Source organism: Perognathus longimembris, chromosome 13 (genome assembly GCF_023159225.1).
Source record: "Perognathus longimembris pacificus isolate PPM17 chromosome 13, ASM2315922v1, whole genome shotgun sequence".
Classification (NCBI taxonomy): domain Eukaryota; kingdom Metazoa; phylum Chordata; class Mammalia; order Rodentia; family Heteromyidae; genus Perognathus; species Perognathus longimembris.
Window position 1 is genome coordinate 52959717 of NC_063173.1, and position 15556 is coordinate 52975272.

Sequence of the window (15556 nt, forward strand, 5' to 3'; positions counted from 1 at the left end):
ATGTTTATTAAGTTGGTCTTCCATAACATTTTCTGTTTATATTTTGGGGTCATCTCTAAGGCCCAAACTCTTTGCTCTTTTCACTCCTCTGTGTATAAAGACTTATAGCTGTCTCCCCTATGACCCTGCAACCCCACTTTTGGGTATTTATCCAAAAAACCACAAACAAAATCACAGTAAAGCCACCAGCACAACAATGTTCATTGCACCACAATTTGTCATAGCGAGAATCTGGAACCAACCCAGATGCCCCTCCGTAGACGAATGGATCAGGAAAATGTGGTACATATACACAATGGAATTTTATGCCTCTATCAGAAAGAATGACATTGCCCCATTTGTAAGGAAATGGAAGGACTTGGAAAAAATTATACTAAGTGAAGTGAGCCAGACCCAAAGAAACATGGACTCTATGGTCTCCCTTATTGGGAATAATTAGCACAGGATTAGGCAAGCCACAGCAGAGGATCACAAGAGCCCAATAGCTATGCCCTTATGAACACATAAGATGATGCTAAGTGAAATGAACTCCATTTTATGGAAATGATTGTTATATCACAGTTGTAACTACTTTCAACATCCCATGTGTATCTGTAGTTTATACTGTTGATGATGTTCATGTATCACCTTCTTGGATTGTACCTACACTATCTCTGTAATCTTATCTGAGTATATTGGAAACCGTGTATACTGGTATTAGAATTAGGAAATTGAGAGGGAATACCAAAATTGAGAGACAAAGGGTAAATTAAGAGAAACAACAACAAAAGCAATACTTGCAAAACTGTATGGTATAAGCGAACTGAACACCTCAGGGGAGGAAAGGGGGAGGGGGGAGGGGGATATGAGGGACAAGGTAACAAACAGTACAAGAAATGTATCCAATGCCTAACGTATGAAACTGTAACCTCTCTGTACATCAGTTTTATAATAAAAAATTAAAAAAAGACTTATAGCTGTGCTTATATCAGTTCTATAGCTGTTACTTATGAAGACCATCCATGTCTCTCTAGATGTATTTTCATGTATATAGAGGGGTTTGTGTGTATGTGCATGTGCATATGAGTGCATGGAGAAATTATATATAAACTAATTTTGTTTGATATAAATATCTACCTGGAAATTATTTAATTCACACCTTATAGATGTGGGGAAGCCTACTGCAAACAAAATATTACCAATTGCAAGGTTGGATAGGAACTTCCAGTTCTTTATGATGAAGTTCATTGAAGTGTCTTTTGAGCAGCAGAGGCCAGGACAGGATTAGACCTATAAGAAATGTTTGGTGGAAGCTATGACAAAAAGAGCTAAGGGATTGCAATGAGGATCTGTTCCTTAGGGAGGGGGCAAGTGAAAGGGCAGGATAGGTAGGATCTCCGAGTACAACTTAATTTTAAGAGAGTTACAGTGGGGGGGGGGCACATGTCCTCCCCTAGTCTCCAGGCCCAAAAGAGCTGGCTCTTTTTCGGAAAGGGCAGGACTTCCTATCTTTACCACACAGCCATTGGCTTTACCACTGAGAGCATTCTGTAGGGGGAGGGACTGTGACACAGATAATGGTAGATTCCGATTGGCAGCTTGGGAAGTCTGTCAACTCTGTCTTCTTTGCAGACTGGATCTGATGGCATACATTCAGGGCCATCTCATGAAGGAATAGTTACTCTGGTCTGCTCATTCCTCTTTAGTTTGTGTGTTTTACTCCACATCCATTGTTCCATTTCAGGAAATTCTCCCCCGATTTTCCAATAGTTTTCATGAATTTCCTTGACACTTAGATACTCCTCTCACTCAGTCCTGATTACAGTTACATAGCTCTATCTATCTTTATATCTACCTATATATACAGTCACATCTATCTCTCTATATCTATATACAGTTATATTTCTATATATTGCATATCTATTTATGTATTAACTACCTATAGCTCCCTATCTATCACCTATCATCCATTATTATTTAGGCCTAGACCCAACATGAGAGAAAATATGTGATCTTTGCCCTTAAACCTGACTTGCTTTGTTTAACATAAAAATTCTTAACTAATGAGAATTTTGAAAACCATCTTTTTCTAGTACTCAGAGGATGACAACTTATTTTGAAGCAGCAATATCTATGGTGAGTTTCCAGTAAGGTTTAATATTGTTATAAGCCTTTTCCTTATAATTTTCTGATAAAAACATAAAATGTTACTGTAAGGATTAAAACTCTTCTGACGCTTCATCATTCTCTAAGCTGAGAACCTGTTTCTGGTTCTCTGGTCCTAAGTCAGGCTCATTAAAGATGAAACTTCATATCGTTAGTAACTAAAGCTAGCATGAGGACTGGCTGGAGTTCTAATCGCTTTCTTTCTTCTTTCTTTCTCTCTTTCTTTCTTTTTCTCTTTCTTTCCTTCCTTCCTTCCTTCCTCCCTCCCTCTCTCTCTTTCTTTTTCTTTTTTCCTTTCTTTCTCTCACTGTCTCTTTCTCTCTCCTCCCTTCCTTCCTTCCTTCCTTCCTTCCTTCCTTCCTTCCTTCCTTCCTTCCTTCCTTCCTCCTCCCTCCCTCCCTCCCTCCCTCCCTCCCTCCCTCTCTCTCTCTCTCTCTCTTTCTTTCTTTCTTTCTTTCTTTCTTTCTTTCTTTCTTTCTTTCTTTCTTTCTTTCTTCCTTTCTCTCTTTCTCTTTCTTTCTCTTTCTCTCTTTCTCTCTCTTTCTTTCTTTCTATCTTTCTTTCCCTTCCTCCCTTCCTTCCTTCCTTCCTTCCTTCCCTTCCTTCCTTCCTTCCTTCCTTCCTTCCTTCCTTCCTTCCTTCCTTCCTTCCTTTCTTTCTTTCTTTCTTTCTTTCTTTCTTTCTTTCTTTCTTTCTTTCTTTCTTTCTTTCTTTCTTTCTTTCTTTCTTTTCCTTATGTAGTTCCTGGTGTCCCTGGGCTTCTTTTGTTCAAGGTGAGCACTCTACTACTTAAGTCACAGAGCCACTTACAGGTTTTCTGTTTTTTTTTTTGTTTTTTTTGAGTAGTTTATTGAGATAACAGTGTCATGGAGTTTTCTGTGGGGGCGGGGGGCAGGGGTTGACTTCAAATCACCATCCTTAGATTTCTGCCTCCTGCCTAGCTACTGGAGATAATGTCTTACTATGTAGATTAGACTATTCTTATACTCACAGTTCTCATGTCTTTCTCCCAAGTGCTGGGATTATGGGCCTGATATGCTCAAATTGCTTCCATGTACATGTAGTATAATACATCGGCAAGAAAAACATTAAGTGGGCTTGTCAATGAAGTGTGGACACTTGAATATTTATGGGTTTCCCCCAAATATTTTAATTCATTGCACAGCAAACAAAACCAGGAAAAAGCCAAATGAAGCTGCTGAAGAATTTTTTATCTCACAGGTATTAAATGTGCCTAAGCTACTATCAGAAACCAGGTGAGAAAGATTTATGAATAATTATTTGGTTGACTCCTTGTTCTCAGAACACTGGAGTTTTAATTGAAGCAGTGTCTTGCTATGGAGTCCAGGCAGTCCTTGTATTTGTAACATTCCTACCTTACCTGCCTCCTAAGTGCTGAGATTACACATTGAGCCACTATGCTCTGCTAGTGAACCTATCTTTAGCATCTGAAACTTAGGGATGAAAGTATACATTATACTCTCACAACCTTAACTCACCACCAGATCTATTTTCAGGCTGACCACAAATATGTGATTAAGATTAACTCAGATGAGGTGCTTGGAGTCTGTGTTTGAACACAGTCTCTAAAAGTGAGTTATAGAAGTACATAGTTCTCAGTTGAGAATTGTGGCTCCATACTGTATTCAAGATTATGGGAATTACTTTGAATTCCAAGCACTATCATTACACATACAAGGCTTAGCTGTAAGACACTTCACACCAACAATGCAGTGCACGGTGGAATCCTATGATATCTAGAACTAAAATCTTGATCTTAAAATTGAAATACTATCCCTCTTTTGGTAAGAGATATCTAAAAGTCCCTGTAGTCATATTCTTCACTAATTTTATTTCTGCAACACAGGCATATACTTGGTTAGACAATGTTTCATATGTGAAGGAATTGTTTGGAGAAATTAAAAAAAGTAATTAAAGTAATTGTTAATATTCTTAGTAAATGAAGATAGAAAGTTTCATAAGGTTGGCAATCAATTTACAATTCATTGACTATGCTCAATGAAGACTTTGCCAACAACCTTCTTGAATGCACCTTTGACCTCCTTGTTCCTCAGGCTGTAGACCAGGGGGTTCAGCATGGGGATGACCATAGAGTAGAACACAGAAGCAATTTTGTCAGTGTCCATGGAATGACTGGAGCCTGGCTGCAAGTACATGAAGATGATCGTCCCAAAGAAGATGGACACAGTGGTGAGGTGCGATGCACAGGTGGAAAAGGCTTTCTTCTTTCCCTCAGCTGAACGCATCCTCCGGATAGCAACAAAAATAAGCAGGTAAGAGTTCAGGATGACCACGAGAGAGAAAATGATATTGAATGCCGCCAGCACAAAGAGCACAACCTCATTTGTGTGGATATCAGAGCAAGAGAGAGCCAGCAGAGGGGGGATGTCACAGAAAAAGTGATGAATCACATTTGAACGACAGAAAGAGAGGCGGAAAGTGAGGGCAACGTGGATGGAGGACTGCAGGAAACCACTGGTGTAGGAAAGGGCCACGAGGAGGACACACACGGAGTGTGTCATGGTGCTGCTGTAGTGCAGGGGTTTGCACACCGCTGCGTGGCGGTCAAAGGCCATCGAGGCCAGGAGGAAACTTTCAATAATGGCAAAGGCCACAAAGAAGAACATCTGGGTGGCACAGGCATTGTAGGAGATGACCTTCTCTCGGGTGAGAAACCCTCCCATCACCTGGGGAGTGACCGCAGAGGCATACACACAGTCCACCAGGGAGAGGTTGCTGAGGAAAAAGTACATGGGGGTGTGGAGGCGAACGTCCAACAGAATCAGTGTGATCATCCCAAGGTTGCCAACCAGAGTGATGAAGTAAATGAGGGTGAAGATGATAAACAAAGGGACCTGCAGCTCTAGGGTATCCGTTAACCCCACAAGAATGAATTCAGTCACCTCTGAAGTGTTCCCCATCCCAGTCATTTGGGAATCACTAGGACAGGCTCCTTGAACACCACCATGAGCAATGAGGTGTGGCCAAGTCTCCTGCTCTTGTGTCAGCTTCCTGTCCCATGCAGGAGTCCCTGGCCTGGTGCATGGGCATCTGAGCTTCTTTGCTGCCCACAGCTGCTACTTGCTAGGCATAGTATGACTGGAGCTCATTTCAGTTTGCCTGGTGTATGCTAACCGGTATTACACAAAATCACAGTCTTCTCAATATCACACAAGCACCAGGTCTAACATACACCTAGACAGCTAGCCAAAGAGCACAAAGTACAGTGTAGGATCATGTGGTCACACTTTTGTAAATGATAGCGACAAATCTTGACCCAAACCTTGCCCACCTGTGACAGACCTTCACCTTTCTAGCTGAAGGTGTTCAAGCATTCCAGCTGTAGGGACACTCAGGACTCTCTCTTAAGTTTATGAAGGTCCCTAACAGGCTTCTACTGCCAGAAACTCAATGACACAGAGGAGGCATTCTTTTTGATAGCCAGAATTTGCTCAGTATCCCAAAAGGTGAAGAAAGAACTCTTCCATTGATTGGATCAAAGCGTTTGCTCTTTTCTCTTCTTGTTGCAAGCTTTATTTTGCCGAGGGGCTGTGTTCCCTTTCCTACCAGCATCTAGGTCTTCAGACTTTTCATAGGGAGAACAGGGGAATAAAAATTATTATTTTCCTGTCCCCTAGACTAGAGACTGCCTTCAACTGAGCGGGAGTGCATGAGCAGTCTGGGTGCACTTACCTCCAGCATGGCTCCGGTGACAGCTGAGTCTGGAATTGTGAACAATATTCATTCTTCAGGGCTAAAAGATGTTCATATTCAAGGACTGAGCTGGCATAGCACTTGTTTTAAAGATAGCCAAGGTGAATGCAGTCAAGAGTTCACTGTGTAAACAGCACAATTAAGAAATGTAAGGGAAGGGGTAGGTCCAAGGGGGAGGAGATTGTTGAAGGGGGTTACATAGACCAAGATGCATTGTGTTATCTTCTGCTTTGTTAAGAGACATCCCGCCTTGTATTACTAAAGATAGTAATAAAAATTAAGCATAAAATAAAACTGGGTAAGGCTAGAAGAATGTGGTTAAATTCCTAATATGGATGATTGTAATAAATGTTTGAAAAACTGCATGACATAAGAGTAGATCAAATTGCATCAAAATTGTTTTAGTATGTTCATTTGGGGTAAATATAAATTATCTTTTCCATGTATGGAAGTTTTAGAAATGTTATTACAAAAATAGGAAAATCTTTCTTCCCCTTCCTTACAAGCTATCCTGCCCTAATGTGATAATGAATGAAAAACTTCTGTGAAAGACAAAAATGTATTAAAATAATTAAATCAAGCATTTAGAGTCATTACTTTTCATAAGCTATCTCATCTCCTCATGTCTACTTATGTACTTCTCTGAACACTATTAGTTATCCAGATTTTCATATTCTTAAATCCAGCCACAAGAAGAATGAAATTGTGTCCTTGGCGGGGAAACAGGTGGAAACAGGTCGAACTGGAGATCTATGTGAAGCACAGTAAGCAAGGTTGAGAAACATGAAGGTTATGTGTGGGTGCTAGACCTAAATACAAGTATGTACATAAACACATGCAGGACGATACACATACATACATAGCTCACACATCAGCAAATACACGTTTGTAATTGTAGGACTGATTGAGCAGACTGCAGGGGGAAAGCAATGTTAGAGGGGAGCAACACCAAAATATCTTGCACCTGCAAATGAAGATGGCCAAAGAAAACTCATGGAGAGGAGGGATGGAAGGATGAGGAAAGTGAGAGTAAGGACAGCCAATTTGAATAAAATGCTACACATGCATTGCACTGTGCAATACCATGGTGATACTCTTTTGAACAATTAGCACACGCTAAAACTATTCGCTTTTTGCTAATAATGTCAGCAGGAATAGAGAACAGATTATCTTCAGGATGTGGGGGCTGATAGAGAGAAGGGAGAGGGCAAAGAGAAAGAGAGTGAACATCATCAAAGTACTTTATGTACAGGTGTGACTATTCAACAGTGAAGCTTTCTTGGGGATTGTTTTGGAAGGGGGAGAAGGTGATGATGAGTGATAGAAAAGTTGAGTCTAATCAAGGTACATTGTATGCATATATTAACATGTAAAAATGAAACACCTTTGCAACACTGAAGGATGTTAATTAAGAAAAATGTGAGAAAATCAAAGCAGTGTAACATCTGAAATGGCCAAGCAGATACAGTACGTACTATATGCTATTCTAAGAAAGTAAGAAATGTGATGCGCATGCGTGCGCGGACGTGTGTGTGTGTGTGTGTGTGTGTGTGTGTGTGTGTGTGTGTGTGTGTGTGTTGGTTCCAGGTTTGAATTTAGGGCTCAGCACTGTCCCTGAGCCTTTCTGCTTAAGGCTAGCAACTCTACCCCTGAACCACAGCACCACTTCTGGCTTTTTGATACTTAATTGGAGGTAAGTCTTATGGACTTTTATGCCAGGAATGGCTTCCAAAGGTGAGAATCAAATCGCAGCCTCTTGAGTAGCTAGGATTATAGGCATAAACTACTTAGTAGCCGTGGTCTTACTTTTAAGTACCACCATCACCCCAGCCATTAGTATCAGGCTTCCAGACACAGTAGAGAAGTACAGTGAAGTGGAAAGTCCATTCCACCAAGAGTAGGAAGATGAATTCTAGCACGGTGTCTTCTGTAGCTGTGTGTAGCCTTCTCAGTTTTACTTTTCCATTGTTTTTGTTTTCACATGTAATATAAAAATGGCTGGCCATCTCTTGCCCTTTGCAAATCTAACTGGCTGTGTCTATAAGTTCATAATACTTACTATTGACCTGGGAGCCAACAGGTGCAGGTGCAAAGGGGAAGGCAAGGAAACCCATCCCGTCCTCACCATTGGTTGGAGGTGCACATCCTGGAAAGCATCCTTCTGGAGAATGGCTTTTCCCACCTGTGGAGTCGCCTGTTCTGGACACAGTCTGGGCCTTTGTCTTGCAAATATCAAGGCAGAGATGGCAGCCTTAGCACACATGTCTCAGGGGAAGCCATGCTATGTGAGTGGCTGTCTCTGAGGAGCTTCCTGCCACATTTCTTCCTCCATATTGACCTTGACAGAGACAATGTCAATGTCTTGGGAGACAACCATGCTTGCATTTTGGCTGAGGGTACTTATCAGGACATGGGGAATAATAGCTTAGGGGGAAAGGCTGCCCATGATCAAGTCTGCTGTCTAGCCAGGAGAGGGAACACATAAAATCAACCCTGCTATCTCATCTAGGTCATATTAGAGATTTTGAATATGTAGGTTGTTTTTTCTTTCCAAGGTCTAAAAGCACATTTCTCTTAGTTTTTCTTCAATCTTCTAAACAAGATACCCATTTGTCTTTCCATTCTGGAGATAGTTTCAAAATATTTCCCTCCCTTTTATGTTCCATATTTTAACATATAATTATTATATAGTTTAGATAGTATAATGCGATGCCTTGATATATGTTTATGCTACACAATGATAATGATCATTGTGTAAGCCAGGGAAATCAGCACATCTCTCATTTCAGCTATTTATCATTTTCTTGTTGTGATAGCATTCAAATACTCTTTTCTAGATGCTTAAAAACATTATTTTACCTATACTCACTCACTATGAGATAACATCACACAAGGAATATATTGTTCTGAATAAGTATTTTATTAAATAATGAAGCAATTGATTGACTTTTGAATTTAATTGTACAAACATGTCAAATGCTTCAACCATTGGTTAGTTTAATGAAGCATACACTAATGACCTCTGTATCCATATTCAGTGTGTTTCCGGGCAAACTGCTCACTTTCATCTGACTTAAAACTCATTTTTCTACATTCTCACTCGATTCTCCTTTTAGAGGATAAAAACTTTTCCTGGTAGCTGGGCATTGGTGGCTTATGCCTATAATCCTAGCCTCAAGGGAGGCTGAGACCTGAGGATCACAGTTCAAAGCCAACCCAGGCAGAAAAGTCCATGACATTCTTATCTCCAATAAATTACTCAGACAAAGCCAGAAGTAGCACTGTGGCTCAAATGGTTGAGTGCTAGCTAGCCTTGAGCACAGAGAGGCTCAGGGACAGAGTTCAAGCCTTGGGTTCAAGACCCAGGACAGGAAACAAAAATTCCTAGAAAAATCCATTGTAGAGTAGATCATTTCAAACTCCCTAATAATTTTCCTAGTGAATGTCATTAAGTGACCAGAAATATATAAAAAATAAGTCATAATTCATAAAAAGTTGATGATTTAAAACATTTAAATTTTAAAGATTATTTAAAAAATAATTACTACTGGAGTGGTTCTAAATTTTCATGTGGAATATAAACATGACAATATCAGAGGAAATAGCAGGTTAAAAATCAGTAAACTTTTCTGTTTGCACCAAGGCTGAGACTTGAACTCAGGGCCTAGGTGTTGTCTCAGCTTTTTTGCTTGAAGCCAGTGCTCTACCACTTGAGCCACAGTTTCACTAATTAATGTTAGTTAGGAATAAAATGCTTCTATTGAATTGCCTCTACATAGGACAGATGAAGTTTCAAAAAATGGATTTTTAAAAGTTTTTAACCATGAGAAAGGATGTTGCTTAAGATATATTGTACTCAACCGATATTTTGACTGCAAACATCTAAAAATAATTAGACTTAAAAACAAATAAATAATGAAAAGAAATGGTAGGAGATCCATAGGTTAAGTTGGATGTGAACAATATGCAGTGTGTATGATCAAGGAACTAATGGCCATTGGCTAATATGACAATTTTCATGTATTTCTTTATGATTTAGAAATAGCGTAACCTTTAAAAAGTAGTTACCATCTCCATCCCCAAGGCAGGCTAATTGCTTCTTCCTTCAGAAAGCAGGGTGGGGAGATTTAGGTATTCTCACCAGGGAAATCTCTAGCACTCCATGATGTCATACGATCATCATGAATTGACTTCTGAAATTCCAGCATGACTCAAAAATGTAGCAGCTTTAGAAGGAGCACCGGGCATGTCATATCGAGATCCTTTATTACCTGAATAACCAGCTTCTGAACAAAGGTTTGCTATGAAACTTCAATCAGGGTTAGGGTAAGATATGCCAATAAAAATATCACATTGCTTCACTTTAAAATTATAATTTCTTCATGACACACTTGTAGATTGTTCTTATTTGTCAGCAATAATCACAATCTGTGGTTATATGGGAGAAATAATCTTACCACTGTGTTTTCTTACTGATGACAAAGAAGTGATTCCTCCAAAGGCAGAAAAGGAGTTCATGTTAGATTTAGCACTTCATGCACATTAATGTCTTTTGCTCCATTTTCAGCCTTATGAAGTTGGAACTTTTAAAAGAAATAATTACTTATTTATTGTCAAAGTGATGTACAGAGGGGATACAGTTTCATACATTAGGCCATGGGTACATTTCTTGTACTGTTTGTTACCTCCTCCTTCATTCCACCCTCCCTCCTCCCCTTTTCCCTCTCCCCCCATGAGGTGTTCAGTTGGTTTACACCAAATGGTTTTGCAAGTATAGCTTTTAGAGTCGTTTGTCTTTTTATCCTTTGTTTCTCAGTTTTGATATTCCCTTTCACTTCCCTGGTTCTAATACCAGTATATACAGTGTCCAGGGTACTCAGATGAGATACAGTGATAGTGTGGGTACAACCACAGGAAGGGGATACAAGAGGATCATCAACAAAAGAAGCTATGATTTCACAGGGCATGTTGAAAGTAATTACAACAGTGATATAACACTCGTTTCCATAACATGGAGTTCATTCCACTTAGCATCATCTTATGTGTTCATAAGGGCATAGCTATTGGGCTGTTGTGATCCTCTGCTGTGTCTAACCTAAACCTGTGCTAATTATTCCCTATAAGGGAGACCATAGAGTCCATGTTTCTTTGGGTCTGGCTCAGTTCACTTAGTATAATTTTTTTCAAGTCTTTCCATTTCCTTACAAATGGGGCAATGTCATTCTTTCTGATAGAGACATAAAATTCCATTGTGTAGATGTACCACATTTTCCTGATCCATTCATCTACAGAGGGGCATCTGGGTTGGTTCCATATTTTAGTAATGACAAATTGTGCTGCAATAAACATTGTTGTGCTGGTGGCTTTAGTGTGTTCTTGTTTGTAATCTTTGGGGTAGATGCCCCAAAGTGGGGCTGCTGGGTCATAGGGGAGCTCTATGTTTAGCCTTCTGAGGAATCTCCATACCGATTTCCAAAGTGGCTGAACAAGTTTACATTCTTACCAACAATGAAGTAGGGTTCCCTTTTGGCCACATCCCCTCCAACATTTGTTATTGGTATTTTTCCTGATAATGGACATTCTTACTGGGGTGAGGTAGAATCTCAATGTTGTTTTTATTTGCATTTGTTTTGTGGCCAATGATGTAGAACACTTTTTCATATGTCTCTTGGCCATTCTCATTTTCCTCTTCAGAGAAGTCTCTTTTTAAGTCTTTAGCCCACTTCATGAGGGGGCTGTTGGTTCTTTCATGTTTTGTTTTGGAGAAGTTGGAACTTTTTGACCATTGCAGGAGAGGACTCTCCTCTAATAGGATTTTTACAGCAAAACCATCTGCTTTTATGATTTCAGACTGACTATGATGGATTAAATGTATAGTCTCAATGGAGAAACTGGTCAACTTTCATATTTCATAAACATTTTAGGAAAAATGTAATTCATGCTAAGGAAGTAGGATATATATATACTTGTTACAACATTTTGAAAAATGTAATGAGTGGGTTTTTTATTTCATTATCTACATTTTATGTTTTATTTATTTATTTATTTTTTTTGGCCAGTCCTGGGCCTTGGACTCAGGGCCTGAGCACTGTCCCTGGCTTCTTCCCGCTCAAGGCTAGCACTCTGCCACTTGAGCCACAGCGCCGCTTCTGGCCGTTTTCTGTATATGTGGTGCTGGGGAATCGAACCTAGGGCCTCCTGTATCCGAGGCAGGCACTCTTGCCACTAGGCTATATCCCCAGCCCCATTTTATGTTTTTTTAATAGTTAAGTGGTTGTACAAAGAAGTTACTGTTTACAAGGCAGTTTATGGTTACAATGTGTTTTGATCACTGTCATAACTTTTACCATTCTCACCCACCCCTCCTGATCCATTCCTTCCCTTTCTTTTCTTAATTTTCTAATACATAAATTAAATTCTTTACTGCATCCTCCATTCCTTCTCCTCTTCGTTCTTCTACCCCTCTCCCTTTGTCCCTACCTGCCCTCTCTTGCCAATACCCATTTCTGGTGCTTATTTTATTGGGCATTGGCTTGTCTTTCTAAGGAGTTACAATATTTGAGAGTTCCATTGAAACTATAATAATTCAGTTAATACACCACTTGTCTATCACCCAACCTCTTTCTTTATAGGTTTATAGGCCAATTCTATCTTCCCCATATGAGAGAAAATGCAACCTTTGATTCTCTGGGGCTGGTTTACTTCACTTAATATGTTTTTCCTCAAGTTTGTCAATTCTTTCAAATGGTACAATATCATTTTTTCAAATGGATGAGTAAAATTCTCTTGTGTACTTATACTACATTAAGGAGCATGTGGTGTAGGAAATATTCTATATAATAGAGAACTAAATCTGGGGAATAAATCCCCTAAACTCATCATGAGAACTTTTGTGATCTATAATATATCTTGCTGCTTTCCAAAACCATGAACATATGTTGAATAGATCAATAGATTGTGATTGTATTCATTATATGCTTTGTTGCATCCCTAATTAATAAGCATAAGCAAACCAAGAAACTCAGAAAAGGGCTGGGGTGTAGCTCTGTGCTTGCCTAGCAAGTGCAACATCCTGCGTTCGATCCCCAGTACCAAAAAAGAAAAGACAAAAAAAATGCAGTCAAATCCATGTTATGGAAACGATTGTTATATCACAGTTGAAACTACATTCAACGTCCCATGTGTATCTGTAGCTTCTATTATTGATGATGTTCTTGTATCACCTTCCTGTGGTTGTACTTGCACTATCTCTGTATCTTTTCTGAGTATATTGGAAACCGTGTATACTGGTATTAGAAGTAGGAAATTGAAAGGGAATACCAAAATTGAGAGACACAGGGTTAAAAAAAAAGACAAACAACTACAAAAGCAATACTTACAAAACTGTTTGGTGTAAGTGAACTGAACACCTCATGGGGGGAAAGGGAAAGGGGGAGGCGGGAGGGGGTTTATGAGGGACAAGGTAACAAACAGTACAAGAAATGTATCCAATGCCTAATGTATGAAACTGTAACCTCTCTGTACATCAGTTTGATAATAAAAATTTGAAAAAAATGCAGTTAAAAAAACTCAGAAAAATGAAATGGCTATTTTCCAAAATGAAAGATGACCTTAAATGGATTAACTTTCTCTGAACTACATTTTAATCCTTTCCCATCATTTCCTGTTTTTTTCTTTGACAGTGGATTTAACTCTTGAATCTTAAGTCTCTTAGAGTCCCAGAAAAACTTTATTTATAGGATCACCCAGATTCTCAAATCTTCAGTTTGTTTATTGATAGTGTAAAAAAAAAAACCCTCCTCATTTTACACACACACACACACACACACACAGTTGTATCTAAATCCCTTTCTGTTGACCACACAAATCGTAATACTGACCTATTTCCTAAAAGTTGGCCAGTGTAATGCTCTCCAGAGACAGGCTCATGACTGAAATTGTCAAATTCTTAGGAGCTATAGTAGGGGAAAATAGTTAGCATAGGGCAGATACCCTTCCAAAGTTTTCATAAATTATACATACTCTTCTTGTGGAGAAAGGGCTTCAAATAAATTATATGGCAAAATAGAACTCTCCATCTATACCATATTTGTGAGCTAAAATGGGTAATATCATGTTCAGTGAAATATGGAGGCCGCCCAGAGAGACAAAAGATGCATGTTATCGCTGATGTGTGCAATGTAAGATTAATGTAAAATTGGTAAATAATCACTTTGTTATGATATCCAAGTATACACAATTGTATTAAGTTCAATATGGAGATTCAGGGGAAAACTCAAACGGTGTAATGCCTTAGTAAGGATAATTCAAAGAGGTGCCTGAAAGATTGGGTGGGATCAAGGGAAGAGGTGTAGACAAATGAAAAGAGCGTGGGGGTGGGGAGGAATGCAGCCTTAAAATTCAATGCACATCCTACAAAATGAGGAGAATTGAGATTTGGTGTGGGGTTGTGAGGGATGGGGGAGAATGAGGAACGAGATGACATTGATCAAGATGCATTGTATTCATAAACTGCTTTGTCAAATGGCCGCGCCTTTGTACAACTTCTTAAGGATAATTTTAATAGTAGGTAATTTAAAACCTTAATCTTGGCGATTTGGGTAGGATATAATATTAATGAGAGAAAGAATGAGGTTTACGGACACCGGACTGCTTTACACAGATTCCAGTATAGATTTGGGAGGAGACAATTGTAGGACATGGTGCACAGGGACTTGCAGGAGACCCATCATACCTTTCAAGCCGCATAAACTGAGAACGAGGAGGTATAGACAGGCTCGGTGCCACAGTGCAGCTCACAGGGAATTCAGGGGAGATGATTAACGACTTCAAAGTCACCCACAAAGCCGCGGCAGCGAGCCTGCGCTGGAGTCAGACCGCTCGCCCTCACAATCACGAGGTCGCTGCCACCATTCATCATGCTTAGCACATAGCATCTTATCTTGTCTGTGTGTCCTGGGTATTTATCACTACGAGACCACAGAGTAGGTCCCACTGCAGTTCTCATTTTACAACCTGATGTATGATGTGCATTGGTAGCTGTTTAGGACCAATGGACAGTGGTTGAATTAGGTGGCAAATGGTGGCTTTGTTACTCATCTCTTCTAGAAACCTAAACTCTGTGTGTGCCACATCTGATTACTTGTTGTCATTTAGAATTGCTTTTGCAGGTGCGACCTCCCTCTCCCCCTCCCCCCACGTCCACTATGCACAAAGTTGTGTCTTGTGATCCAATGTTGAAAGTTTATGGTTTCCCTACACCATTGGCAGCAGGTATAGCTGTGCTGGTGATAATCAGAATGAGAACATAGGGAAGAGGCCCACATGCGATCCAGAGCTTGTTTATTCTTCCATGAGTCTTTACATTTGCAAGAGGGTCATTTCACTGTTTTTGTCTGATGGTTTGTTTTAGTGCTAATAAAATACAAACATATATAGAACAGAGATCACCATGACATTGGGAAAACTGAGATTTAACCAAAGTAGGCAAGAAATGTTTGTAAACAGACTCACAATGAGTTTCACTTAAATTCCTTATAGGACATTAGACTTTAGGAATTACTCAGCATGAATCCAGAAGCATGACTTATAATTTTTGATTCTACTTATTTACCATCGTGTTTCTTTTTCCTTCCTCTATGGGTGTAAAACACATAGAAGTTCCCAGGGCACACGG

At 39.6% G+C, this 15556-nt stretch overlaps 1 protein-coding gene across 1 annotated transcript; it reads right to left on the reverse strand.

Moving 5' to 3' along the window:
- Positions 1-4148: 4148 nt before the first annotated feature.
- LOC125362586 (olfactory receptor 5B12-like) lies at positions 4149-5096 on the reverse strand. The gene has a single exon (XM_048361407.1). It carries the CDS (start codon positions 5094-5096, stop codon positions 4149-4151), a length of 948 nt encoding a protein of 315 aa, XP_048217364.1.
- Positions 5097-15556: the final 10460 nt, after the last annotated feature.